This window comes from Neofelis nebulosa, chromosome 3, assembly GCF_028018385.1.
Source record: "Neofelis nebulosa isolate mNeoNeb1 chromosome 3, mNeoNeb1.pri, whole genome shotgun sequence".
Taxonomy (NCBI): domain Eukaryota; kingdom Metazoa; phylum Chordata; class Mammalia; order Carnivora; family Felidae; genus Neofelis; species Neofelis nebulosa.
In genome coordinates this window covers 41,111,639-41,137,447 of record NC_080784.1, presented here as the reverse complement: position 1 = coordinate 41,137,447, position 25,809 = coordinate 41,111,639, and the positions used below count along the sequence as shown (strand labels likewise).

The following is a 25,809-nucleotide window of genomic DNA, read 5'->3' as shown; positions in this document are numbered from 1 at the left end:
GAGGTGAGGAGACCGGGAGGCGGGCGGGAGAGCGCGGGGAAGCCACAGACCCGGGTGCGGCGTCCCGCTCGGACCCTAGAGAGACATGGGGCTGCGGGGCGGGCAGACGCGGAGGGCAGAAGAGCTTCCTGCGGGGCCTGCCCTTGGCCGGCTGCGGCCGCGGCCCCAGCAGCGAGCGACTACCCTGGGGCCGAAAGTGGCACGTTTACGTGACGGACGCCTCCGCCCGGGTCGGGCTTGGGCTCCCGCTTGCGGGCTCCTGTGCTGCCTGGGGTCTTTCGTGCCGCCACTCCCTGGGGGCGGGGCTCCGTGTTAAGGGTATAGTCCAGTGCCGCCCGGTTTTTAAAGGCCGGCCCAGCCCTTTTGTTAGTATTGTCTTCTCCATCCTTTACCTTGGCTGTAGCACCTTTAGGTTAAGAAAGCATCCGGAACATTTAAAATAATTATTTTAATGTGCCTCGTGTTCTACCGGCAAACTGAGATTCTATTCTCAATTTTTTTGGGTAACGCCAATTCGTTTTTCCTCTGGTTGAATTCAGTATTCAATCAATTGGTAAAAATTAATTTTGTTCCATTGCCTTCTTTTAAATAAGCTGTGATTGTAGAGCAGTGGTTTCCAGTTTTTTGTTACCAGCTTTTTCCTATCAATGTCAGAAATCCTTTGTGTCTAAACATTGCCTGAATTTCTCTTACCCAGCCGGCCCCACAATCTTTATTCCCTAACTTGCAAAACCAGCAGCAACTTTCAGTGTCATTTTGCTTATTTCAGGACAAAATTCCTTAAGCCATACAGCCTATCCACAGCCCTTGGCAGCCTACTCCAGAAATACTCCTTTCAAAGAAAAAAGGCCCATCAGGTGTTGGGGTGGGCTAAAGCTTTCTTTAAGAAATGGGCAGTCTTGGGGCACCTGGGTGACTCAGTCTGTTAAGTCAGTCTCTTGATTTTGGCTGGGGTCATGCTCTCTCCGTTCGCGGGTTTGGGCCCCGCATTGGGCTCTGCACGGACAGCAGGAGCCTGCTTAGGATTCTCTCTCTCCCTCTCTCTGCCCCTCCCCCATCTCTCTCTCTCTCTCTCTCTCTCTCTCTCTCTCTCTCTCTCTCTCCAAAAAAAAAAAAAAGTTTAAAAAAATACTAGAATATTTAAAAAAAAAAAAAAAAGAGGGAGATGGATAGGCAGCTTCACAGCATCCACCCTCAACCCCTGCAGTGATCATGCTATGTTCAATTCCTGAACCTTCAACACCTGAAGGTTGAAGGATTTAGGGGAAGAATGTGAGGCTGGAAAACTTGGCTCCTCCATGTACAGTTTAGTGACCTTGGCTAAGTCACTTCACCTCTGACTCAGTTCTCTTATCTGTTAAATGGGAATAGTAACAATTATATATGCCTCACAGAATTAGTGTGAGGTTGACATTGTGTAAAAGTTGAGTTTTTGGATGAGTCTTTTTGAGCATTCGGAAGTGGATGTGAGGACTTAGGGATAATTGAAAGACTATTGAAGCATATAACTAACTGCAGGGCCCATAAGAAATGCATTAAATGGTAACTGGGTAATGGTGATCTAAGGTAGATTAGAAAATATGAATTTCTACAGAATTTGTACCTGATGTTGGCACCCTTTGCATGGAAGTGAAGAAAGTGGTATGCCTCCAAAAGAAAAAATATGGTATAAGCTTCAGGCCCTATACAACTGAATCTACTACCAGTGGTGAGGTGGAATCAGTGGAAGGTTGTCGGCAAGGGGGTTTGCGAATTAAAAAGATGGTGAGTTCAAATTGGAGTTGGTGCTGGATGAGAGCATCAGAGGACAGGCACAAGAAGAGATGAAGAACAGATTTGGTGGGACTGAGAAAGCAAAGAGGAGTCAGTGTGTGAGGCTGTGAAGACAAGGAATCCTGGGTGATCAGGTAGTCAGTGCATTTTTACTGAGTTCTTGGCTATTTTCCAACTGCTGAGGATACAGGGGTGTGCAAAGCAGGCAGATAGTCCTCCGGGAGCTCACAGTTGAGGAAAAAGGAACCCACGTACTGGAGCCTGGACTTCTCAAGAGGGGTGCCTTCAAGGGTGGAGGAAAGCTCAGGGCCTGGAATGTGGGGTGCAAGGAGGGGTCTGGAAAGGCAGACAGGCTGGATCTCAGGGGACCTTATAGGAGTTTAGACTTTATCATGAGGACAGAGGAGGACTGTTAGATGGTTTTAAGCAAGGGGTGATCAGATTTGTGCTTTAGAAAGACCGCCCTGTGTATACCAGCAAGAAACTTCCGCACATGCAGGAGTGTGTACAACACTTGCTTTGCTAGTTGCTAGTTGTGCCAAACTCGAGCTTCATGTGTCTGTGTGGATAAACCTCATAAACTTAATATTGAGCTTTTAAAAGAGCAAGTTGCAAAGGGTATATACAGTACAATACTACTTGTATGAAGCTCGTGAAAACATCCATATATTATGTTACTGTTTATAGGCACACTGGTAGTGAAAATAAAAAGCATGTGTGGGAATTATATACGTCAGTGGTTCTTGGACTCGAGCATGCCCCTGAATCACCTGGAAGACTTGTTAAAACACAGATTTCTGGGCTTCACTTCAGTTTCTGATGCAATCGGTCTGGAGTGAGGACTCAAGGACTCACATTTCTAGGTGATGCTGCTGCAGGTCCTGGGACCACAGTTTGAGAACTCTGATGTACATCAACTTGTGGATGGTGATTACTTCTTGGGAGGGAGAAGAATAGGACTGGGAGGGGTCCAAAGAGGCCTCAACTGTATTTCTTTTTAAAAGATCTTCAAAAAAAAATATGATGCACTGTTACTTGACAAAGCTTGATGGGTGTTCATGATATTATTTTTTAGATTTTTGATGCTTTAAACATTTCAGGAAAGAAAAAATCCTGTTTGCTGTTTGGAAAATGGGCTGGAAAAGAGAAAGAAGTGGGAGTCCATGTAGAAAACTGTTGGCAGAAGCCCAGGTAAGAGATACTAGAGGCTTAGACCAGGGTGGCGGTAATAAGAAGGGATTTGAGAGAGGTTTGGGTGATAGAACTGACTGTACGTGGTGACTGGTTGATTTAGAGGTCAGGGAAAGAGGGGACCAAGTCACTTGCTTTGTGACTGGAGCAAGTAGGTGGATTATGTGTCTGGCACTGTAAGGGAATCCTGGAGGAGGGGCATGCTGGTGACAAGAAAGAGATAGCTCAGTTATGGACATCCCTGGCCTTGAGGAGCCAGCTGAGTGAAGTGTAGGAGAAAGACCTAGGCCACAGTGGAGACTTGGCAACCAACGGCATCACCATGTCTGTGAATGAGATTATGTGGAGGGAATGTGTAGGATGGAAAGATGGTCTGTGACAGACCCAGAGGAATAGTGTCAGCTAGGGTAGGGCCCAGCCAGCTTCTGCTTGCCACTTGTATTTGTATGACCTGCAAGCTAAGAATGCTTTTTACCTAAAAATGTTGGGGGGAAGGGTCAAAAGAGGAATAATCTTTTGTGACACAACTATATGAAAACTACGTGAAATTCAAACTTCATTGTCCATAAATGAAGTTTTATTCAAACACAGCCACACTCATTTGTTTATGTACTGTTGCAGGCTGCTTTCACACCCTGGTGACAGAGTTGAATGGCATGATACAGAGCTTGTGGCCTCTTATCACTTTACACTGCTGCTTGGTGGGTCATAAGTCATGTGATGCCGTTGTCACTGGATTTCAACTTTTGGCTCCTAAACCTAAATATTTACTGTGTGGTCTTTTATAGAAAAAAGTGCTGATTCTTGACCTAAGGTCTAAGTTAAGACACACTTGGTCATTTTTTGAATATTGTAAAAGAGAGATGGCAGCTGTTTTATCCATTTCTTTAAGAGCACCTTGTGAGAATCAGGTACTGGTGGAAGAAACTCAAGAGACTGTGAGGCCTGAGTGGTCAAAGTCGTCATAGTTCCAGTTGAAATCCATGAAGACAGGAGGGAATGGGCCAGGGAGAAAGATGCGGGCCTGGAGTCTTTATGAGAAAGGTAAGCGAACATCCATCAGAACACTGATGGGTGTAGCTGGAAAGACTGAGGGCAGGTTGAGCAGGTGGCATTGTTTCAAGAAAAGAAAGAGATTTGAGGCTGGAGCAATTCAGTAGAGCCGGTGTTTACTGGACACCTCTTAGTGACAACCAGGACATGCAAAGCAGCATTTTTTAAAATTATTATTAATTAGAAAGAACTACACTGGGTGGTAGAAGAGTCCCCTACTTCTAAGATTTTTTGCTTAGAGGAAGCAGTGTTGCTGTGCTGACCCTTGACATGCAGCCTCACTGGGCTGGGTCACTGGAAGAATAAAGTTGTCATTTACTGAGATTCTGACCGCTGGAAACAACGGATTTGTGGGGAAAGAGCAGACATTGAGTTTGGGAAGTATTTCTGTTATCTTTTTTTTTTTTTAATAAATTATTATTTTTTTAATGTTTATTTTTGAGAGAGTGCAAGCAGGGGAGGGGCAGAGAGAGAGGGAGACAGAGGATCTGAAACTGATGTGGGGCTCAATATCATGAACGGAGAGATCATGACCTGAGCTGCAGTCAGACCCTTAACCGACTGAGCTACCCAGGTGCCCCGTTTTGTTATCTTTTTAAGTTGAAATATAATTCATATGCCAGGGGCGCCTGGGTGGCTCAGTTGGTTAAGCGTCCGACTTCAGCTCAGGTCACGATCTCACAGACCGTGATTTCGAGCCCCGCGTCGGGCTCTGGGCTGATGGCTCAGAGTCTGGAGCCTGCTTCCGGTTCTGTGTCTCCCTCTCTGTCTGCCCCTCCCCTGTTCATGCTCTGTCTCTCTCTGTCTCAAAAATAAACGTTAAAAAAAAAAAAAAAAAAAAAATTAAAAAAAAAAAGAAAAATATAATTCATATGCCATAAGTTGTTTTTAATTAATTAATTTATTTTTATTTTTAAATCTTTATTTTTGAAAGAGAGAGCATGAGTGGGGGGAGGGGCAGAGAGAGAGGGAGACGCAGAATCTGAAGCCAACTCCAGGCTCTGAGCCATCAGCACAGAGCCTGACGTGGGGCTCAAACCTATGGACTTGTGAGATCATGACCTGAGCCAAAGTTGGATGCTTAATCAACTGAACCACCCAACCGCCCCTAAAGTTTGCTTTTTAAAGTGTATGGTTCAGTGATTTTTAGTATATTCACAAGGTTTTGCGACCATCACCACTAATTCCACAACATTTTCATCCACAAAAGTAATCCAGTGCCCATTAGCAGCCATTCCCCTTCCCCTTTCACTCAGCCCCTAGCAGTCACTAATCCACTTTCTGTATATGGATGTGCCTGTTCTAGATATTTCATATCAGTAGAATCCTATGATATGTGATCTTTTGTGTCTGCATGTTTCATTTAGGATAAAGTTTTCCAGTTTTATCCATGTTGCAGCATGTATTAGTGCTTGATTTCTTTTTGTGGGTGAATCCTATTCCATGTTTGGATATATCAGATTTTTTATTTGTCCATTTATCATGAGGGACTTTGGGTTATTTCCGCTGTTTGGCTGTTATGAATAATGCTGCCGTGAACATTCACCTACAAGTGTTGGTATAAACGTATGTTTTCAGTTCTTTTGGGCATATACCGAGCAGCAGATTTGCATGGGGAACTCTATGTTTAACCTTTCGAGGAACTTCCAGACTATTTTCCACAGTGGCTGCATCATTTTATATTGCTACCATCACTGTAGGAGGGCTCCTATTTTCTCACAGCCTCCTCTGCACTTGTTCTTGTCTCTTTGATGACAGCCATTCTAGTGGATATGAGGTGGGTCTCATTGTGGTTTTGACTTGCATTTTCCTGAGGACTGTTACAGTTGAGCATCCTTTTGTGTGCCTATTTGCCATCTGATATCTCCTTTGGATAAATGTCTGTTCAAGTCCTTTGCCCATTTCTAAATTGAGTCATTTATCTTTTTATTGTTGAGAAGAAATATTATTTTTGAATTGTCTGTCAGATGTTTAAGTGATGTCAAGGAGCCAAGGGTGGTGTTCTGAGGAGGCTGGGACTAGGGCTTTACAACTGGGAGTTGTCAGCAGGTGGGGACAGAGAGCCAGAGTCTGGATGAGGTCACAGAGCTTGAGGGAGAGGTCTGTCTGAGCCCTGAGCACTACAGCAGCTTAGAGTCAGAGGCAAAAGGAGCCCCCAGAGTGCACCTTCCTGGGAACCAAATAATAAAGGCATTTCAAGAAGGAGAGAGTGATCAGCCATTCCAGATGCCACTGAGCAGTCAAGAGAAAGAAGAGAAAGGGCCGAGGCCATAGAAATGAACTTGTCAGGTGTATTGACCCATTTCAGTGGATGTGACTGTGGAGCAGTGGAACATGGCATCTCAATCACAGGAAAAGAGAGTTATTTTTATAGAATTTTGGGGGTGAGGCGCCTGGGTGGCTCAGTCAGTTAAGCATCTGACTTCGGCTCGGGTCATGATCTCGCAGTTTGTGAGTTCGAGCCCCGCGTCGGGCTCTGTGCTGACAGCTCGGAGCCTGGAGCCTGCATCGGATTCTGTGTCTCCGTCTCTCTCTGTCCCTCCCCCAATTGTGCTCTGTCTCTATCAAAAATAAATTTTAAAAATGTAAAAAAAAAAAAAAAATTAGAATGTGGGGGGTGGGTGGAGTTTAGGCAAAATTTAAAGGAAATAATGTTTTGATGGACTCAAAGTTAAGCAGGGCTGCCTGTAAAGATGTCAAGATCTGGTCCGGACTGCAAAGTGGACCCCAGAGTCTGGTTCCTGGGAGACCACAGGGTTCACATAGATGTTGAATGCCTTCTCCAGAAACTGCTCATGTGCAGTTCTGCACCCAGTTGGAAGCAGAGGTGGCTTCTCTGTATCAGAGAGACTTAGCTTCTCCAGGCAAGAGTGGGATATTTCCCTGTTCTTGGTAGGACTTTGAGTGGCAAAATTTTTGATAGTGTGTGACTTTAGAGAGCAGAGTTTCTCAGTGAGTAAGAAAGCAGTCTTCATTCAAAGAAGGGAGTTGTTGATACTTTATACCTGTAGTGTGTCCTTAGGAGAAATGCTGCTTTCTATGAATTTTGTAGTTGGCTTGATCCATGTCTGGTGTCCCAGCTCTATGAATGGCAAGTGGATTTTACTTTCTCCAGGAGAAGGTATGAAAGAGCTGTCCCCTCTCAAGCTTCTGTTCTCAGTGTGAATCCTCAGAGAGGTCTTCTGGCCCGGCATCATCCAGGGAATTTCTTCTGTTATTCTCTGTCCTTGAAAGCTTATCACAATATCTGAGAAGCTTTTTTGTTTACTTGTTTATTGTCTGCCTTCTCCACTGGCTTCCCCCTAAGGTCCAAGAAGATAAGAACCACATCTGTTTTATTTACTCACAGATCCCCAGTGCCTAGAGTTGAGCTTATGGAAACGGCTTAATACATGTTGAGTGAATGAGAGGGCTGGAATTTAGTGATGGAGTAGAGGGAGTGGATTATTGGAACCAGATGCAGGACTCTGAGCTCACACCAGCTGGCAGGGCTTCACGATGGAAGCCAGGCTGTCGCAGGATTTCCCACGGCTCCCACTCCATCCTGGAGTTCAAGGGCCTGAGGGATACCTGGACCCTAGGAGGGCCCCTGGAGAAGGTGGACCATTTGAATTATTGCCATTTGTCTATGTGCAGAGTTGCAGTTTTTATTCAGCAAACCTCCTTTTTTGGTACTTTGTGACAGAGTATTTTCAAACCAGTGCCTGGGGCCAACCAGAATGCTGAGTGACCCAGGTGTCTGGGTGGAGACCTGAGCTGGGAGAAGGAAGACGCTCGTGGAAGGTAACTGTTCATGTCACAGTCATTTCAGACACAGGAAGCACAGAGTCAATTCTGTCACTAGTGTTCCCCATGCATCCCAGTACTGATTTTTTTTTTAAAGTTTATTTATTTTTAAGAGAGAGACAGACAGACAGAACATGAGCTGGGGAGGGGCAGAGAGGGAGGGAGACACAGAATCCGAAGCAGGCTCCAGGCTCTGAGCTCTCAACACAGAGCCTGACATGGGGCCCGAACTCACAAACCATGAGATCATGACCTGAGCTGAAGTTGGACGCTCTACCAACTGAGCCACCCAGCTACCCCTTTCCCAGTACTGATATTAAGCGAGCACACTGTTATGGCCATCTCCTGTGTCAGAGTACTGACATGCTTCCGCTCTGATTCTGAAACAGCTTCTGCCTCAAGCATTCTTGAGTGTCAAGCATCTGATGTCCAGGTTCCTTCCATCTCTCTCCCTTGCCAACCCCTCTGCCGCCATCCAACAACTAGGCAGTAATGCTCTACTGCGGGCCTCACACCGGCTCTGATGCTAGAGCTGAATTGGTGAGTGTCTAGCCTTCCTGGCAGTTACTTCGTGCAAGGATCACCACCATCATTCCAGCTCGTGTGCTCATCAGCTCTTACCCTGCAGCACTGCCAGAGCCTTTTACCTGGTCTCCCAGCCTCCATCTGTTCCACCCCAAACACATCTTTCACACCTAGCCTTGCTTGTTAAAGACGCTAGGGAGTGGGACACCTGGGTGGCTCACTCATTTAAGCATCCGACTCTTGGTTTTGGCTCAGGTCATGATCTTATGGTTTGTGAGTTTGAGCCCGTGTCTGGCTCTGCACTGACAGCGTGGAACCTGCTTGGGATTCTCTCTCTCTCCATCCCTCCCTCGCTCTCTCTCATAAATAAATAAACTTTAATTTTAAAAAAATCCTTAAAAAAAATTTAAGGAGCTTTCTAGCACCTTCCAGGGAATATCCCAGCTCCTTAGCTGGGTTCAGGAGACCCTCAGCATCCAGCCCCTACCCCTACCCCTACCCTACCCCATCTCCTCTCTGGCTCCTCTCCTTTGTCCATCTTCTGCCCTGGCCCCGCTAGACTAACAAAAGCAGTTTTCTTTCATTTTACCAATTATTCATTAAATATCTATTTAGTGCAAATTGCCGTGGGAGAAACAAAGACACCTTCCTTTTAGTTGAATTTAGAGTGGATGAACCCAGACGTTAGTTTGTAATAAAAAGACAGTGATCTTGAAAACAGCTGACATTGAGCATTCTGTACCTTCTTTAATCCTCACAAAGATGATAAAGCATGCAAGATCCTTGGGCATAAGAGGCATGAGAAGCTGTGTTGTCCTTAACCCCTTGTCACCCAAACACCTTAATGGACATAAAAATTGACTGGTATTATTTCTTGTTTCATTTTATAATTCAGGAAATTACAGGGGATAACAGTATGGAAAAGATAGCCCAGGACAGCAGAAAAGGTGCCCCCCACAGAGCAGTGCCCCCAGCTGTGGGGCTGCTCTTCTCCATGGCCCTCATGAACACGCTCCTCTACTTCTGCCTTGATTGGTTTTTCATCTCCCGTCCACGCTCTGCTCCCAGCTCTGCTCACTGTCCCCACGGACACTTCAGAATGGGACAGATGAAAAACTGTTCACCGTGGCTGTCCTGCAAGGAGCTGAGGACCGAAGTGAGGCAGTTGAAGCGTGTTGGAGAAGGAGCTGTGAAGAGAGTGAGTTCTGGGTTACAGCTGAGTGTTATTGGGGTGGTGTTTCGGGATAGCAGCTTGGCACGATGTGTTAAGAGCCATCTCTTGGCACATGTGGTTAAGAGCCACATGTGTTAACACATCTCTTGGCCCAGTGATCTTGCATCTGGGACTTTATCCAAATAATCCATTGGAAGGAAAAAAGCTAAATGCATAAAGGAGATTTTGCTTTGTTATTTACAGCAATAGAAAACCAGAAATAATAACTGTAAGGGACTAGTTAATTATGGTCCATCCACTTGATAGAATGTTCTGCAGCCATTAAGTGTAGTTGGGAATCTCGTGTGAAAAAAACATATGATGAGAAGTAAAAAAATGCAACATGCAAAATTGCACAATACATGATTTTCAACTGCAAAATTAATGTATTTATGTAGAAAATATAGAAATTGTGCTATAGTGAAGGATTATGAGCAATTTTTCTCATTCTACTTTTCAAACTCTGTCATGGTATTATATTGATGTTTTAAAATTTTTTTGTTTATTTTTTTTAAGTTTATTTATTTTGAGAGAGAGAGCAAGAGAGCAGGGGCAGGGCAGAGAGAGAGGGAGAGAAAGATTCCCAAGTGGGCTCCATGCTCATTGTGGAGCCCCACACGGGGCTTGAACTCAAGAACCATGAGATCATGACTTGAGCTGAGATCAAGAGTCAGACACTTAACCAACTGAGCCAGCAAGGTACCCCTAAAGTTTTTTTATTAAAAAAAATTTTTTTTTGTTTGTTTTTAATGTTTATTTATTTTTGAGAGAAAGAGAAAGAGCACGTGCATGAGCGGGGAAGGGGCAGAGCGAGAAGGAGACACAGAATCCAAAGCAGGCTCCAGGCTCTGAGCTCTCAGCACAGAGCTCGACATGGGGCCTGAACTCACAAACTATGAGATCATGACCTGAGCTGAAGTCGGACACAGCCTGCCAGCTGATGTCTGGGGTACATAGGGTTTGGTGGGACTGGGAGGACCGTTGGAGCAGTTTGAATAGAGGGACAAGGTGGTGTGTGTGTGTGTGTGTGTGTGTGTGTGCGTGCATGCGTGTGCATGCACTTTCACACGTGAGTACAGAAGAGACCGAGGTGTGGGCTAGGGTGGAAGATTGGCTAGGTCTTGCAGGGGAGAGATGTCACCGCTTGACAAGGGTGTTAGCAGTGAATGTAGTGAAAAATCTGTGGATTCTGGTCATGTTTGAAAAGTAGAGCCAGTAGGATTTCCCAGTAGATCAGTTGTGGAGTGTAAGAGAGGGGGACTTTGTGTGCTGTCTCCCTTCTCATCCTGTGTTCTGCTCACACTGGCTCATTCCTGGTCTCCAAACAACCAGGCGTGTTCTGTCTTGGGGCCTCTGCTGGTACCCACCTTTTTTACTGGGACACGTTTTCCTCAAATATCCATACAGCTCACTCTCAGATCATTCTGGACACCCAGAGTAACGAGCCTCTGGCCCTCTTCCCTTGCCCTGCTCTGTCTTCATAGCACATGACAAGGATCTTGGCTCAGGCAACAGGAAGAATAGGGTTACCATTACCTGAAAGGGGAGGGCTGGAAGAACAGAGTTTCTGTGTGCATGAGGTGAACATGTTAAGGCCCTCTAGATGCCCACGTGGAGACACAGATGGTTGGAAGAACAAGTCTCGCATTTGGGTCAGGGGCAGGGGTTGGGAATATAAATTTGGGATGGTGCTGAAAGGATGTGAAGAAACCACCAGGGAGGGATGTGTGTAGAGAAGAGGACTTACAGCCAGTTGATTTCTGTCTCCTTCAAAGAGGTGACTTTGAGGGGCTGGCTGCCCACTTGTTTCCATGTTACTGCTCAGACCATTTTTTATATCTTTTTCAGAATTGCTCTTGGCCTTGAAGGATATATTTCTGGGTAGGTAGCTTTGATGGTGGCAAATCGTTGTTTGAGGACGGATTGGAGTTTAGGGAACCTCTACAAATCATGCCCATCCAAGTATGGGGTTTAATAATAAGGACAGTAACTCTGATTAATGCAGTTTTGTTTATTAAAGTGAAGTATGATGGGGGCACCTGGGTGGCTCAGTCAGTTAAGCGTCCAACTCTTTATTTCAGCTTAGGTCATCATCTCAGTTTGTGGGTTCGAGCCCTGTGTGGGGCTCTGTGCTGACAGCACAGAGCCTGCTTGGGATTCTCTCTCTCCCTTTCTCTCTGCCCCTCCCCAGCTTGTGTTCTCTCTCTCTCTCAAAGTAAATAAACATTAAAAAAAAAAATGAGGTATGACTGAAAGGCAATTACATTGTTTTTGTGTGTCTTTGGCTGAAATTTGCCCTCAGGGCAAAAGTATTTTGTGCGTTGGATGTTAGCTCCATCAGTGAAGAGTCTTGTCTGTCTTGTGCCCTTGAACCCCAGGGTCTTTACGAGTTCCAGCGCAGGTCAGCCTTTCACTGCCACCACAGGGGCACTGAATTGAACGACTCCTTGCACTAATGTGTTTCCCATTTGCTGCTACCAGCTCCTCTCCATGTGGGCACCCCTCCTCACTGACACCCCAAGCTGGGAGGCGTAAGCTTCTCAATAGGAATTTCTGTAACCAGAGTTTTTGCATCGCGCTCGCTGACCTCCTCCTCCTCTCCTAGCACCCTTGCTTCAGTAATTCTTCAGTATCATCAGGACCTCCAGGGTGTTGATCCCATGACAGTTTCACTTTCTGTCTTCACTCCCCTATGTCACCCAGCAGCAGAGCCTCTGTGGCTGTTACCCTCAGTGTCACTCTCATGCAGACTCATGCAACAGCCCCTCCACCTCTCTCTCTGTTGTGCCCGGTGGGAGAGTCCCAAACCCGGTGACCCCAGCTGTGCACCTGCATCTGAGCAGTTGCCCTGGACAAAGTCGTACAGCCTTGGGATTTAATGCATGACCACAAACCTCAGCCATGCAGTCAGCACAGCCCAGCAGCCCTACTCTGTTCCCTCGGCAACTTTTCCTTCCCCTGCCTCAACTAATGATCTTGCTGCATGAGTTATGAAAACAGAATCTTCCCAAAGGGAATTTCTTCATCCTCTGCCACCAGACCTGTAAGCCCTCCAGCTCAGGTGTTGTGACTTCTCGTGACTTCTCATGACGTTCTTCACTGGAGCTCTCCACTCTTTCCTGCTCCCTCAGTCTTCTCCACTCTGAGGGTCATCCTGGCTGGCCTGCAGACACTCATGCTTTGGCAATGGAAATCCCTTTCCCAGATTCCCTGTTCCTCGGAAGCGCTGTGCATGCTCTCCTTCCTCTGTAGCGAAAGTGCTAGAGCTCTGGCCCCACTTCTCTTCTTGTCCTCTGCCAGGATGGCTTCCAAACACCCCTTCTCCAGGGAACTGCCCTTATCCCGACACCTGCAAACCCCAGGTTGGACATTTCTCTGTCTTCTCTTGCTTTATTTTTTCTGCAGCCTTTGATCCAGTTGACTCCTCTGTCCTTACAACCCTGGCTGTCTGTGCTACCACCTCTTCATGGTTTTCCTGCTCTCTCACTGGCCATTCCTAATGACTTCCCTTTGCTGGTTTCTGTTCCCTGTCTTGCCCCCTGGTTCTCAATCAGAAGCGATTTTGTTCCTCCAGGGGACATTAGGCAACAGGTAGAGACACGTTTGTGGTTGTCACATCCTGGGAGAAAGGGGGAGTGGTGCTCCTGGCATCCAGCGGGTAGAGGCCAGGGAGGCTGCTAAACTTTCCACAATGCACAGCCTCACCCTAACAAATAATTAATTACCTGGCCCAACTGTCTGTAGTGCTGAGGTTAACAAACATCGTTCCTCTTAGTTGCTTCCTGGATCCTCTTCTTTTGCCTTCTTTAGATATACTCTTAAGTGATTGAATCTAGTGCCATTGCTTAAAGACATTTTGTGTTCTTGGGACTCCCAAATTTTTGTCTCTAGCCTGTAGCTCTCCCTAAGCCACATTTGTATATCCAACTACTTATTTATTTGATATCTCTGCTTGGTGGTCTGTTGAGCATCTAAGTGTCCTGAGGATGGAACTCTTGATAATTTCCCCTCTGAGTCCCGCTCTCCCAGCCTCCCCTATGTAGGTCAACACCACCACTTCCTTCCCACCTCCTTGCTGGAGCCCAAACCTGGAAGTCATCTTGGATCCTCTCCATCACTCCCCCTCAACTAAGCCAAGAGCAAGTTCCATCAGTTATATTTTCAAAACAGGCCCCAAACTTGTTTGATGATCTCCCTGGCCCCTGACCCATTCTAGCTGTCATCATTAGTTGTTGCCTTGGACCGACCTGCTTTTGCCGGTCATGATGCCCCAAGCATACTTGTCTTCCTTTTTTTGAGAAAGAGAGTGATGCAAGTGAGTGAGGAGCAGAGAGAGAGAATCTCATGAGGGGCAGAGAGAGAGAGAGAGAGGGAGAGAGAAGCAGGGCTCACCTGAAGTGGGGCTTGTGTTTTGCCCGAAGTGGTGCTGTTGTTCACCCCACGCAGGGCTCAAGCTCACCCAGAGTGGGGCTCCACTGTGTGCCTAACGACTGAGCCACCCAGGTGGCAGGCATAGTTGTCTTCTAAACACAGCTCAGATCATGCTACACTTGCAGGGCTTCCCTTTCCCCTTAGGGGGAAAAGCCGCACCTCTTACCACAATCTGCCACCTTCTTCCTCATCTGGACCCAGCTCACCTCCTAAACTCACCCCAGATGGGTCCCTCACCCTGCCTTACAGTCACCTTTGCCCTTTCTTTTGTCCCTTGATCAAACATGCCCTTTTTCATCTCAGGGCCTCTGCAGTGCCTTCCTCTACGTCAGACACAGTGAGCTCCCCCTCCATCATCCAGTTCTCAGCTTCTGGGTCACACAGGGGTCACTTCTCAAGAGGGGTTCCCAACACCCGTCTTCAAACCCCCCCCCCCCATTACTCATCTGGCTTCCATTTTGTTGTCTCGTAAACGTAAGCTCCCTGCGGGCATGAAGGTGTGTCCTCTGCCTCTAGCGCAGGCTTGCTTTATAGAACACATTTTAGGAGCTAGAAGACAAAGGCTCTTTAGCTGATTCCTCATAAAATAAAACACTGGTTTTGCTTTGATGGTTTCCTCAATATACAGACATGCAGCCAACCCCGTCTTTCCCCAGACTGTGTTTTTGGTTTGTGTTTGGGATTGCCTGGAGCAGTGTGCAACTTTGCCCCTGAAAGGCAGATTGACTTGTTGCTTTTTCTTTTCTGCTTTTCTTTAATTATAAAAGCAGTACATTCAAATATTCAGAAGGAGGTGAAACACAAAGTAAATTTCCCTTCTACCTCTTGGATTCCCCATCTCTGATCTTATTCTCTGGAGATAACAGTGAGAGATTCATCTCTTTTAGATTTTTTTTTTTTTTTTTTTTGGTAAATTTTATTTCATGTGTATTTTTTAAGTTTTTACTTTTTTATTAAAATTTTTAAAATTTTTATTTGAGAGAGAAAGAGATAGCCCAGAAGCAGGGGAGAGAGGCAGAAGGAGGGAGAGACAGAGACAGAGAGAGATCTCAAGAGAGAGAATCACAAAACAGGCTCCACGCTCAGTGCAGAGCCCAACTTGGAGCTTGATCCTATGACCCTGGGATCATGATCTGAGCTGAAATCAAGAGTTGGACACAGGCCCCCCTTCAATTAAGTTTTTAATTTTAATTCTAGTACAGTTACCATACTATCCCTTTTAGATTTTTTTTTTTTTTAATTTACGAGAGAAAGAAAACATGAGTTGTGGAGAGGGGGCAGAGGGAGAGAGAGAGAGAGAAAGAGAGAGAGAGAATCTTAAGCAGGCTTCATGATGAACACAGAGCCTGACATGGGGCTCGATCCTACAACCTGAGGGCATGACCTGAGCCGAAATCAAGAGTCGGACACTCAACCAACTGAGCCACCCAGGCACCTCTTCCTTCTAGATTTTTATTTATTTGTTTGCTTATTTTTAAATAAATTTTAAGACATATTTTATTTTTGAGAGAGAGTGTGCAAGTGTGCTCTATGAAGGGCAGAGGGGGAGACAGAGAATCTCCAGCAGGCTCCATGCTGTTAGCACAGAGCCCTGGGCAGGGCTTGAACTCATGAACCATAAGATCATGACCTGAACTGAAATCAAGAATCGAGTGTTTAACCAACTGAGCCATCCAGTGCCTGCATTTTTGATTTTTAAACCCAAGATTACATTAAAAGAATGAGATACATACTCTGTCAGCCATCTCAAAGACAGAAATACCCACATCTTAAGGGCCTGCGCATTTTCTGAAACAGATTTGGTGCAACAGTACTCGTGAGAGAGAAGAAAGATTACAGTGGAACCAATTCTTCCAGAAGGCAGAAGGTCCTGCCATATTGCTGTGGATAACCAAAGCATGATTCAGGTCACACCCTGTTTTGAACAGGGGTGAACAGAAGGTGGTATAACCTCATGTATCATTCCATGTGCCCAGCCCATGATGTTGACTTTATGAGATCACAGATCACTGTTAGAGTCTTTACAGCTGCATGTTTTTCCTTTAAAATTAAAAATATAGTACAGGGATGCCTGGGTGACTCGGTTAAGTGTCCAATGCTTGATTTCAGCTCAGGTCATGATCTCATGGGTTCTGACGGCGTAGAGCCTGCTTGGGATTCTGTCTCTCTTTATCTCTCTCTCTGCTCCTCCCTGACTCATTCTCTCTTTCAAAATAAATTTTAAAAATATAATACATTAAAAAGCCATAAAATTTGGGTTGGATCCTTTTATTTTTTATTTTTATTTTTATTTTTTTTCAACATTTTTTATTCATTTTTGGGACAGAGAGAGACAGAGCATGAACGGGGGAGGGGCAGAGAGAGAGGGAGACACAGAATCGGAAACAGGCTCCAGGCTCCGAGCCATCGGCCCAGAGCCTGACGCGGGGCTCGAACTCACGGACCGCGAGATCGTGACCTGGCTGAAGTCGGACGCTTAACCGACTGCGCCACCCAGGCGCCCCAGGTTGGATCCTTTTAGAAGAAAGAATTTGATTCTCTTAAAATTACTCTGTAGTCCTCTAGTTTTCTGTAACATTTAGAAGGATGTTATGTGATCTATTTTTAATACTTCAGGCTGAAAAACAGATGTTACGTGAATTTTATACTTAAAAGTATGAAATAACAGTGTCCACTTCTCAGTCCCTTTTGCAGGGTTCACCTCCTCATCCCCCTTAACCTTGGATCCTTCTTCCTCTATGTTCAGTCCCTGAATGACTTCATCCAGCCTCTTACATTTATCTGCACAAAGACCTCTGCCCTGAACTCTCTAGATTTTTCTATACAGCTGCCTACCCCACATCTATCTCCACTTGGATGTTAGAAAGGCTTCTCACATTGACTGTGTCCCACACCATCCCCCCAGCCTGCTTTTCCTTTATTCTTCCCCAATGTGGTGAATGACAACTCCATTAGCCCAGTTGCTCAGGACACACACCTGGGAAGAAGCATCCTTCATGTGTTTCTTTCTCTCACATCCATGTTTAGTCCATCTGCAAGTTATTGTCTCTGCACTCAGAAGAGATCCAGAATTTGGCCAGTCCTCAGACTTCTCTGCCTGTCTCCCTCCCCGCATTCAAGCCACCATCATCTTGTACCTGGATTATTTCAGTAGCCTCTCAAGTGGGCTCTGTGCTTCCACACTTGTCCCTCTCTCAGCCTTTCACAACCAGAATACTGCCATTAAATTCTAAGTAGCATCTCTCCTCTGCTCAGAATTCTCCAATGGCTCTCTTTCTCATTCAAGTGAAAGCCAGAGTCCTTTCACCAACTTAAGGGTTTTATGAGGTCTGCACCCTTTTCCAACCTTATTCCTACTCCGTTCCCCTTTGCTTATTCCTCTCCAGCCACTCTGGCCTTGCTGATACGGCAGCCTGTGGGCATGCTGCCACCCCAGGGCTTTTGCCTTTGCTGTTCTTTCTGTCTGGCCCATGGTTACCCCAGATAGCACATGGCTCATGCCTCTACCTCATTCAGGTTCTTGCTCAAATGTCACCCCAGTGAGAGCTTCTTTAACCCTATTTAAAATTGAAAACCCTTCCCTGCTTAATTTTTCTTCAGAGCACATTTTACCCTCCAGTATACTTTATACATGTCCTGTTTATTTTCTTTATTGTCTGCCTCCTACATTAGAATGTGAATTTCATAGAGGCAGGGATTTATATCAGTTTTTTTATTAACACAAATATTTGTTAAATTTACAAAGACACAATAGTTATTTTTTTACTACAAAAGACTGCATAAAGTAAACTAATTATTTTCTAAAATTTATCCTTTAAATTTGTAATAAAGGATCACATGGATAATATATAAAGAGCTCCTAGAAATTAATAAGCACAAAACAACCCCATAGAAAATTGGATATAGGACAATGAACATACTTTCTGCAGAAGACCTACAGAAATGTCAACAATGATTAAAAAGTGCTCAGTCTCATTAGTAATCAGGGAGATATAAATTGGGACAGTAAAATGTTTTTCATTTTTCAGATTGGTACATGTTAGCAAGATTGATAATATCTAGTGTGATTAAGGCTGTAGAACCTAAGATTCACTCATACACGACGAGAGTGCCTGCTGGCACAGACTTTGGAGGGTCGTGTTGGCCATCCATATTCCTCATTCAGTCACCTGTCTACTTACCCAGCTTATAGAAATGCTTGAGACATGCACAGAGTTATGAATATAGGGCTATTTATTGTAGAATTGTTGTTAATAAGAAAAAAAGGGAAATAATTTAAATGCCCATCAAGTCTTTAAAATAGATCACATAAAACCATGTTAAAGATTATAGAGCTGCATGGAAGAAGGAACTAATTCATCTGACTACGTCCATTACAGATTTCATGAGTCTTTATTATATTACACTTTAGTTTTAAAGAAATGATCATTTGAAAAATCTCACTGAAAATATACTAGCATAGGTAGTGTGCCCATACTATGAAATATTGTGCAGCTTTAAAAAGAATGACCTTTAGGGGAACCTGGGTGGCTCTGTCAGATAAGTGTCTGACTTTGGTTCAGGTCATGATCTCATGGTTTGTGAGTTTGAGCCCCATGTTGGGCTCTGTGCTAACAGCTCAGAGTCTGGAGCCTACTTCATCATCTGTGTCTCTCTCTCAGAAGTAAACATTAAAAAAAAAATGACCTTTAGAAAGAATATATATACAGGAAAGTGTAAGGTATTAGTTATGTGAAAAAAAAAACAAGTTGCAATAGGTCATGTATGTTATACTCTTATGTCACTGTAAACTCAAATGCTATTTATAAAGTATGCATTAACACGTATACACACATAAAGAAATGGCTGTGAGGTTACAGTTAACAAGTTAACTTTGGGTGAGTAAAAGTAGGGGAAGGAAATCTCCTTCTGTTTTTGAATTTTTACCAAGAAGAGTATTCTTGATTAATTTTATAATTTAAAAAAAAGGTAAAACTGCTCTCTCTAAATAAGAGAATTTTAGAAAGTGTAATAAAGTAACTCAATTAGCTATTGCTAAGAAATGATTTTTTTTATATAAAATTTTTTTAGTGTTTATTTTTGAGAGAGAGAAACAGCACAAAAGGGGGAACAGGCAGAGAGAAAGAGAGGGAGACGCAGAATCTGAAGCAGGCTCCAGGCTCCAAGCTGTCAGCACAGAGCCTGACACAGGGCTCCAACCCATGAACTGCAAGATTATGACCTAGGCCAAAGTTGGCAGTCAACCGAGTGAGCCACCCAGGCGCCCTGCTAAGAAATGATTCTTAAACAATCCCTGACCTGTGGATATTTAACTTGGAAGGTTTCAGATATTTGTGAGTGATTCCAAAGACTTTCATTTATCTGAGGCACAAAAATTCAATGTAAACAAGGGTTTAGGAGGAAGTCATAAGGCCTGTGGTTGAACTTCTTCCCACATTTATTTATTTACTTATTTAATGTTTATTTTTGAGAGAGAGCATGAGCAGGGTAGGGGCAGAGAGAGAGGGAGACACAGAATCCAAAGCAGGCTCCAGGCTCTGAACTGTCAGCACAGAGCCCGTTGTGGGGCTCAAACTCATGAACCGTGAGATCATGACCTGAGCTGAAGTTGGACACTCAACTGACTGAGCCACCCAAGCACCCTACCATTTATTATTGAATAATGTATGAATAAATTGTAGCAGCTTCCCTAAAGTGATCACTGTTTTTATGTGAAAAATGAGCCTAGGATACCAAGGCATCTGCTGGAGTTGGTGGTCACCATGAGGAGATAGGTCTAAGGAACTGAAGGCCCTCAACAAAAAATAAGATTTTTATATTGGAGTCAAGTGTCGAGTTCAGTGTTGATGCAGGTCTATGGAGAGAATGTGTTCCATGTCAAAAAATATATATACGAATAAAATATATATATGAATAAATATATGTATTCCTGAAACTTTTAGTGAATTTAGCAGCCAGAGCAAAATGGCTTTTGAAAAATTCAAATATAGTTAACATACGGTGTTATACTAGTTTTCGGTATACAAGTAAAATGGCTTTTTAATAGAAATTATGATCCAGGGGCACCTGGGTGCCTCAGTCAGTTAAGTGTCCAGCTGTGGCTCAGGGCATGATCTTGTAGTTTGCAGGTTCCAGCCTGGCATCAGGCTCTCTGCTGTCAGCATAGAGCCCACTTCGGATCTTCTGTCCCCCTCTTTCTCTGCTTCTTCCCCACTCAACACTGTCTTTCTTTCCCAGAAATAAATGAACATTAAAAAAAAAAAAAAAAAAAAAAAAAACTATGGGGGCATCTGGGTAACTCAGTCGGTTAAGCGTCCAACTTCAGCTCAGGTCATGATCTCGTGGTCTGTGAGTTCGAGCCCTGTGTTGGGCTCTGTGCTGACAGCTTGGAGCCTGGAGCCTGCTTTGGATTCTGTGTCTCCCTCCCCCCTTCCCTTCTTCCACACACTCTCTGTTCTCTCTCTGTCTCTCAGAGATGAATAAATGTTAAAAATAATAATAATAAGAAGAAATAATAAAAATTGTGATCCATAGTGAAATTTCTCAATTTTGAGTTTTTGAAAAGGTCTTGAAAGATTTCTTTTTATTTATTTATTTTTTAAGTTTTATTTATTTTGAGAGAGAGAGAATCCCAGGTAGGCTCTGTGCTGTCAGTGCAGAGCCCGATGCGGGCTTGAACTCTCAAACCGTGAGATCATTACCTGTGCTGATCAATAGTAGGGCGCTTAACTGACTGAGCCACCCAGGCGCCCTGAAAGATTTCTCTGTAAATACTAAGGGTCAACTGTCAGTACCTGGGTTTTTCCATTAATGAACCTCTCTTTTCAGATCCCAAAGAAATCTTCACAGGTCTCTAACTCACCTCCATTTGATATATTTTTGAGTTCTTTTTAAAAATGTTAAATATGAAAGTCATGTATATTCATTCTAGAAAAGTTGGAAAATACTGTGACTCATAAAGGAAAAAAATCGCCCAGGATCTTAGCATGTGAAGAGAACTGAAACAGCCTATTTCCTTTGATTTCCATGTAATTTTGACTTGTTCTATGCAGTTAAAACAACATAAATGAAATTTTGTATCCTTTTTCATTTGTGACATTACTTTTATCTGTGAAAACTCTCTCAATATGTGCATTTTGCTGACCCCATCGTCTTCTTTTGAGTGGTCTACCATTACTGAACTACTCCCCATTTTTTGATGGACGGATAAGTTCCAGTTTATACTTTTATAAGTAGTGCCAGATTTTTATTCCTAGAGATTTGTTCTATCTCCGATTACTTCCTTAGATAGAGTTTAGATTTGATGTTAAAGGCACTTGATAAATCATGCTCCAGATTGGTTTCGAAAACCATAAGCTTTGTTTTAAAGAGTAAGTAGAAGCACAGAGAAACAGCCTGCTAGCAGCAGAAGCAGCCTGGGGCAGCCATCTCCCCACTTCTGAGCCTGTTTTCTCTTGTGCAGGCTTCTGCCTTCCCTTTGGGGATTTAAGCAGAAGATCAGAGGTTCTTAATGACAGTACTTCCCACAAGCCTTTCCTGGCTAATAAAATGGAGAACCGAGGCTTCCTGTGCATTTGTTCCCCTGTTGGCCACACCAGAATGGGCAGCTCTAGTGTCTGTGGGTGTTTCAGCTTCTGCTGTTACAGTTGAAGTAACACAAAACCACACGCCATGTAAAATTGTTTTCCTTACCTAAAACTGTTTCTGTGGTTTGCTATACTACCTTGAAAAATGAACAAGTAATATTGTGATGCGTGAGGTGCTGGCCAGGTGGACTCCCCACTCACTTTTCCAGTCTTCTCCCCTGGTCCTCCCCATCCTCAGCCCTTTCTGCTGCAGGAATTTGGACCTGGTCATTTTGCCACTCCGTGCCTTTATACAGCAGCCCCCTCTTCTGGGAGTGCACTTCCCATTCTCCACATCCACCCTGCAAGCCCCAGTCATCCTTCAGCCCAACTCCCAGGAACCTTCCAACACCCTCTCCAGATGGCCCTCAGCACCCTAAGCAGAGTCCCTCCTGGGCCCGCCCTTGGCCTTCTGCACTGGGTGCCTGTGTTTGCTCAGCAGTGAGTCTTTGTGACCAGGCTGAGAGCCACTCTAGGACTGGGTTTGTCTGCCTAGTTTCTACCTTCTCTGCACCTGTGGGGTTGGTTTCCTGCTCACTAACAGGTGACGGTTTCAGGTTTGATTGTCTCTGGCTTGGTTTCAGGTCTTTCTGTCTGAGTGGAAGGAACGCAAAGTCGCGCTCTCACGGCTCACCAGTCTGGAGATGAAAGATGATTTCCTGCATGGGCTGCGAATGCTGAAAACCCTGCAGAGTAAACATGTTGTCACCTTGCTTGGATACTGTGAGGAGGACAACACTATTCTTACCGAATATCACCCCTTAGGTTCCTTGAGCAATCTGGAAGAAACGCTCAACCTTTCCAAGTACCACAGTGTGAACACGTGGCAGCACAGGCTGCAGCTGGCCATGAATTACGTGGCCATCATCCACTACCTGCACCACAGCCCCCTGGGCACCCTGGTCATGTGCGATTCCAGTGACCTGCCCAAGACCTTGTCCCAGTATCTGCTGACGAGCAACTTCAGCATTGTGGTAAACGACCTGGACGCCTTGCCCCTGGTGAACCACAGCTCAAGGACGTTTGTGAAGTGTGGCCACAGGGAGCTTCACGGGGACTTTGTGGCTCCAGAGCAGCTGTGGCCCTATGGAGAAGACATGCCTTTTGACGATGATCTCATGCCCTCATATGATGAGAAGATCGACATCTGGAAGATTCCAGATGTCTCTAGTTTCCTTTTGGGGCACGTTGAAGGAAGTGATATGGTCCGATTTCATTTGTTTGATATTCATAAGGCGTGTAAGAGCCAGACTCCTGCAGAAAGACCCACTGCTCGGGAAATTCTAGACACTTATGAGAAGGTTTTGAATCTGCTCAGAGAAACTGTGATGTCCCAGACAAGAGAAATGCTATGAAAACCATTCAGTCAGTGAAGAATGGGTTTCAAAGAACAAATGGAATCATTATAGCAATTCTTACTCTAATGGTGAGTTTTTTGCTGTTCAGTGTGTGGTTCTTCCTCTGTATCCACATCCACATGCACGTGTGAGCGTTGCTTATCCCTTGGTGGGACCTGGGAAGATGACTCACCTTCTCACACTGATCACTCCTGCTGAACTTGAGAAGCAGTGGATCTAGCCATATCTGAAGGAGGTAACAAAAATGTCACCACATAGGGGCTTCACCTGCCCTAATTACTGAATTTGTAAACTTGTAAGAAACATATAAAGAAAAGATCCGTAAATGGCAGGATATGAAAGAAATGTACAGTGGTTTTCCAAAGAAGTTTTTTTCCTCATTTTTTTAGATAATAGTCAACATTACCAGGGTCATGGGAGTATTTGTGGCCTGTCAACATCACATGGTATTGATGAGGCCATCTTTACTGTTTTAAATGATTGTTTAAGTGTTTACTTTAATGAATGTGAAGCTCTTGTGCCATCCTCTTTACAAAAATCTAAAGGAGAACTATGATAGCTTGCTCTTTGAAATTTTGAATGGACAAGGAATATTTAGAACAGCAAGTATGAGGGAAATTGTATTTATGTTACTGCCTTGGATGGTGTTTGTGAAATTCCTATTTACCTTCCAGCTAGGTTTTCTGTGTCCAAAATAAATTATTGTGAACAGTTTACATCAACAGTGTCACTCATTACTGGAAAGTGTCAAATCCTTCCACTTGAGTTGCATGATGGAATCCTTTAGAAAGTTCTTTCTTCATCACTGTCATCTTCCTTTGTAGGGGATAATGGATTTGGTGTGTAATAATCATCACTAATAAGATGGTTAAAGCTGACATTGAGGGACAAAGATGCCCTGCAGCAGATGCTGCTTTCCCTTGAACTTGAACAGGTGTCAGGATCACTAGACTCACAGGAAGCTGTGTCTCACCCTAGAGTCTCTGACTCAGTAGGTTTGGGGCAGAGTCTGAGACTCTGCATTTCTAACTTGTTCCCAGATGATGCTGGTGCTGCTGGTCTTGGGACTACATTTTGAGAACCACTGCCCTTAATTGTTATGGAGGGCACCACAGCAGTAGGATAGGGTAGTACAATCAGTATTATGTCCTGTTCTACCACCTGTGGGGCTCAGTGGGTCATGTGCTTGATCAGAGAATGTGCTTGCCTAGAAGATTTTAACTGTCACTTTTTGTTATGAAGACTGCCACAACCAACTAGAATGGCTGTGATCGAGAGGATGGACAGTAACAAGTGTCGACGAGGATGTGGAGAATTAGAACACTCGTACGTTGCTGGTAGAAATGTAATGTGGTGCAGCTGCCTGCAGAACAGTCTGGCAGTTCCTATGACCCAGCAATTCCACTCAAGACAATTACCCAAGACAATTGAAAATATGTCTACAAAAAATATTGTACATGAACATTCATAGCAATGCTCATAATAGACAAAAGATGGAAATAACCCAAATGTTCATCCACTGGTGAATGGATAAAGATGTTACCAGGACACCTGGGTGGCTCAGTCAATTAAGTGTCTGACTCTTGATTTCGGTTCAGGTCATGATTTCACTTTGTGAGTTTGGGCCCTGCAGCGGGCTCTGTGCTGACAGCACGGAGGCTGCTTGGGATTCTCTCTCTCTCCCTCTCTGCCCCTCCTCTAGTCACTTTCTACCGCTCTCTTTCAAAAATAAATAAAGCAACCTTAAAAAAGAAGACGATGATACCATACAATAAGATATTATTCAGCCATAAAAAGGAATGAAGTATTTACTGATATATGTTCCAACATGGATGAACCTTGGAAACATTCTAATTGAAAGAAGCTGGTCACAAAAGACCACATGTTGTATGCTTCCATTTATATGAAATGTCCAGAGCAGACACATGCAAATAGAAAGTAGATTAGTGGTTGCCAGGGGCTGGCGGGGGTTCGGGATGAAGAATGGGGAACATTGCTATTGGGTACAGAGTTTCTTTTTGGGGTGATGAAAATGTTTTGAAATTATATAGTAATGGTCATATAACTGAATATACTAAGTAACACTAAATTGTATAAAATGAAAAATCTTATGGTATGTGAATTCTATCTCAGTAAAGCTGAGGAAAAAGAACCCCACCTCTCTGACAAGGCTATGTATCCTTTATGACTCTTCACTTGATGTAGGTGGTTATTGTGTGGAGTTGTTGGTTTGGTATTACCCTGTTCATGATGCAATTCTTGTTTGGGGGTTTTCTTAGCTTTTGGACTTTGTGTTGGAGCAAACTATCAGTTTAAACAAATTTGTTTTGAAATATTGACAGTAGAGCTAAAATAAACAGCATGGTGTTGGGGAAGGGACACTGTGCTAAGGCAGAAGACCCGAGTTCTAATCCCAGCTCTGCCTCTGATTCATTGTGTGGCTTCAGACCAACTGATTTCTAAAAAGAGAGGGGCATTTGGTTGGCTCAGTTGGTAGGACATGTGGTTCTTCGATCTAAAGGTTGTGAGTTCAAGCTCCCACCCTGGGAGCCATTTCCTCCACTGTGCCTCTCTTAAGTTCTCTCTGATGCCTTGTAATGCCAGTGCCAGATGCCAAACAGGACCTTGCTGTCAGGGTTCAGTCATTAGCTTGTACTCAGATATAATTCAGTACCCAAAGAACTGCAAAATCCTGAGAACAAGTTACATCCTGGCTAAAGCCTAGATGGGGGGAGTTCACTGCCCATTTAGCTTGCTGCCTTGGCCTTCAGCTAAAATCTAATCATAAGAGGAGGTCAAGAAGGTAAGCCATTCTCAAAGCACAGCCAAGGATTCAGTGCTCTTTCCCTGTTCA

At 44.3% G+C, this 25,809-nt stretch overlaps 1 protein-coding gene across 6 annotated transcripts; it reads left to right on the top strand.

Annotated features, from left to right (window-relative positions):
- The first annotated feature begins 96 nt into the window (after positions 1 to 96).
- POMK (protein O-mannose kinase) lies at positions 97 to 23,671 on the top strand. 6 transcript variants are annotated; one of them, XM_058720486.1, is made up of 7 exons: positions 2,325 to 2,700; positions 2,874 to 2,964; positions 3,857 to 4,008; positions 7,070 to 7,138; positions 7,703 to 7,800; positions 9,224 to 9,526; positions 22,182 to 23,671. In XM_058720486.1, exons 6-7 carry the CDS (start codon positions 9,245 to 9,247, stop codon positions 22,950 to 22,952), a joined length of 1,053 nt encoding a protein of 350 aa, XP_058576469.1. In that variant the 5' UTR covers positions 2,325 to 2,700; positions 2,874 to 2,964; positions 3,857 to 4,008; positions 7,070 to 7,138; positions 7,703 to 7,800; positions 9,224 to 9,244; the 3' UTR covers positions 22,953 to 23,671. The 6 variants fall into 6 exon arrangements, with proteins under 6 accessions (XP_058576468.1, XP_058576464.1, XP_058576467.1 ...); XM_058720485.1 differs by lacking the exons at positions 2,325 to 2,700; positions 7,070 to 7,138 and adding an exon at positions 97 to 865; XM_058720481.1 differs by lacking the exons at positions 2,325 to 2,700; positions 3,857 to 4,008; positions 7,070 to 7,138 and adding an exon at positions 97 to 865.
- Positions 23,672 to 25,809: the final 2,138 nt, after the last annotated feature.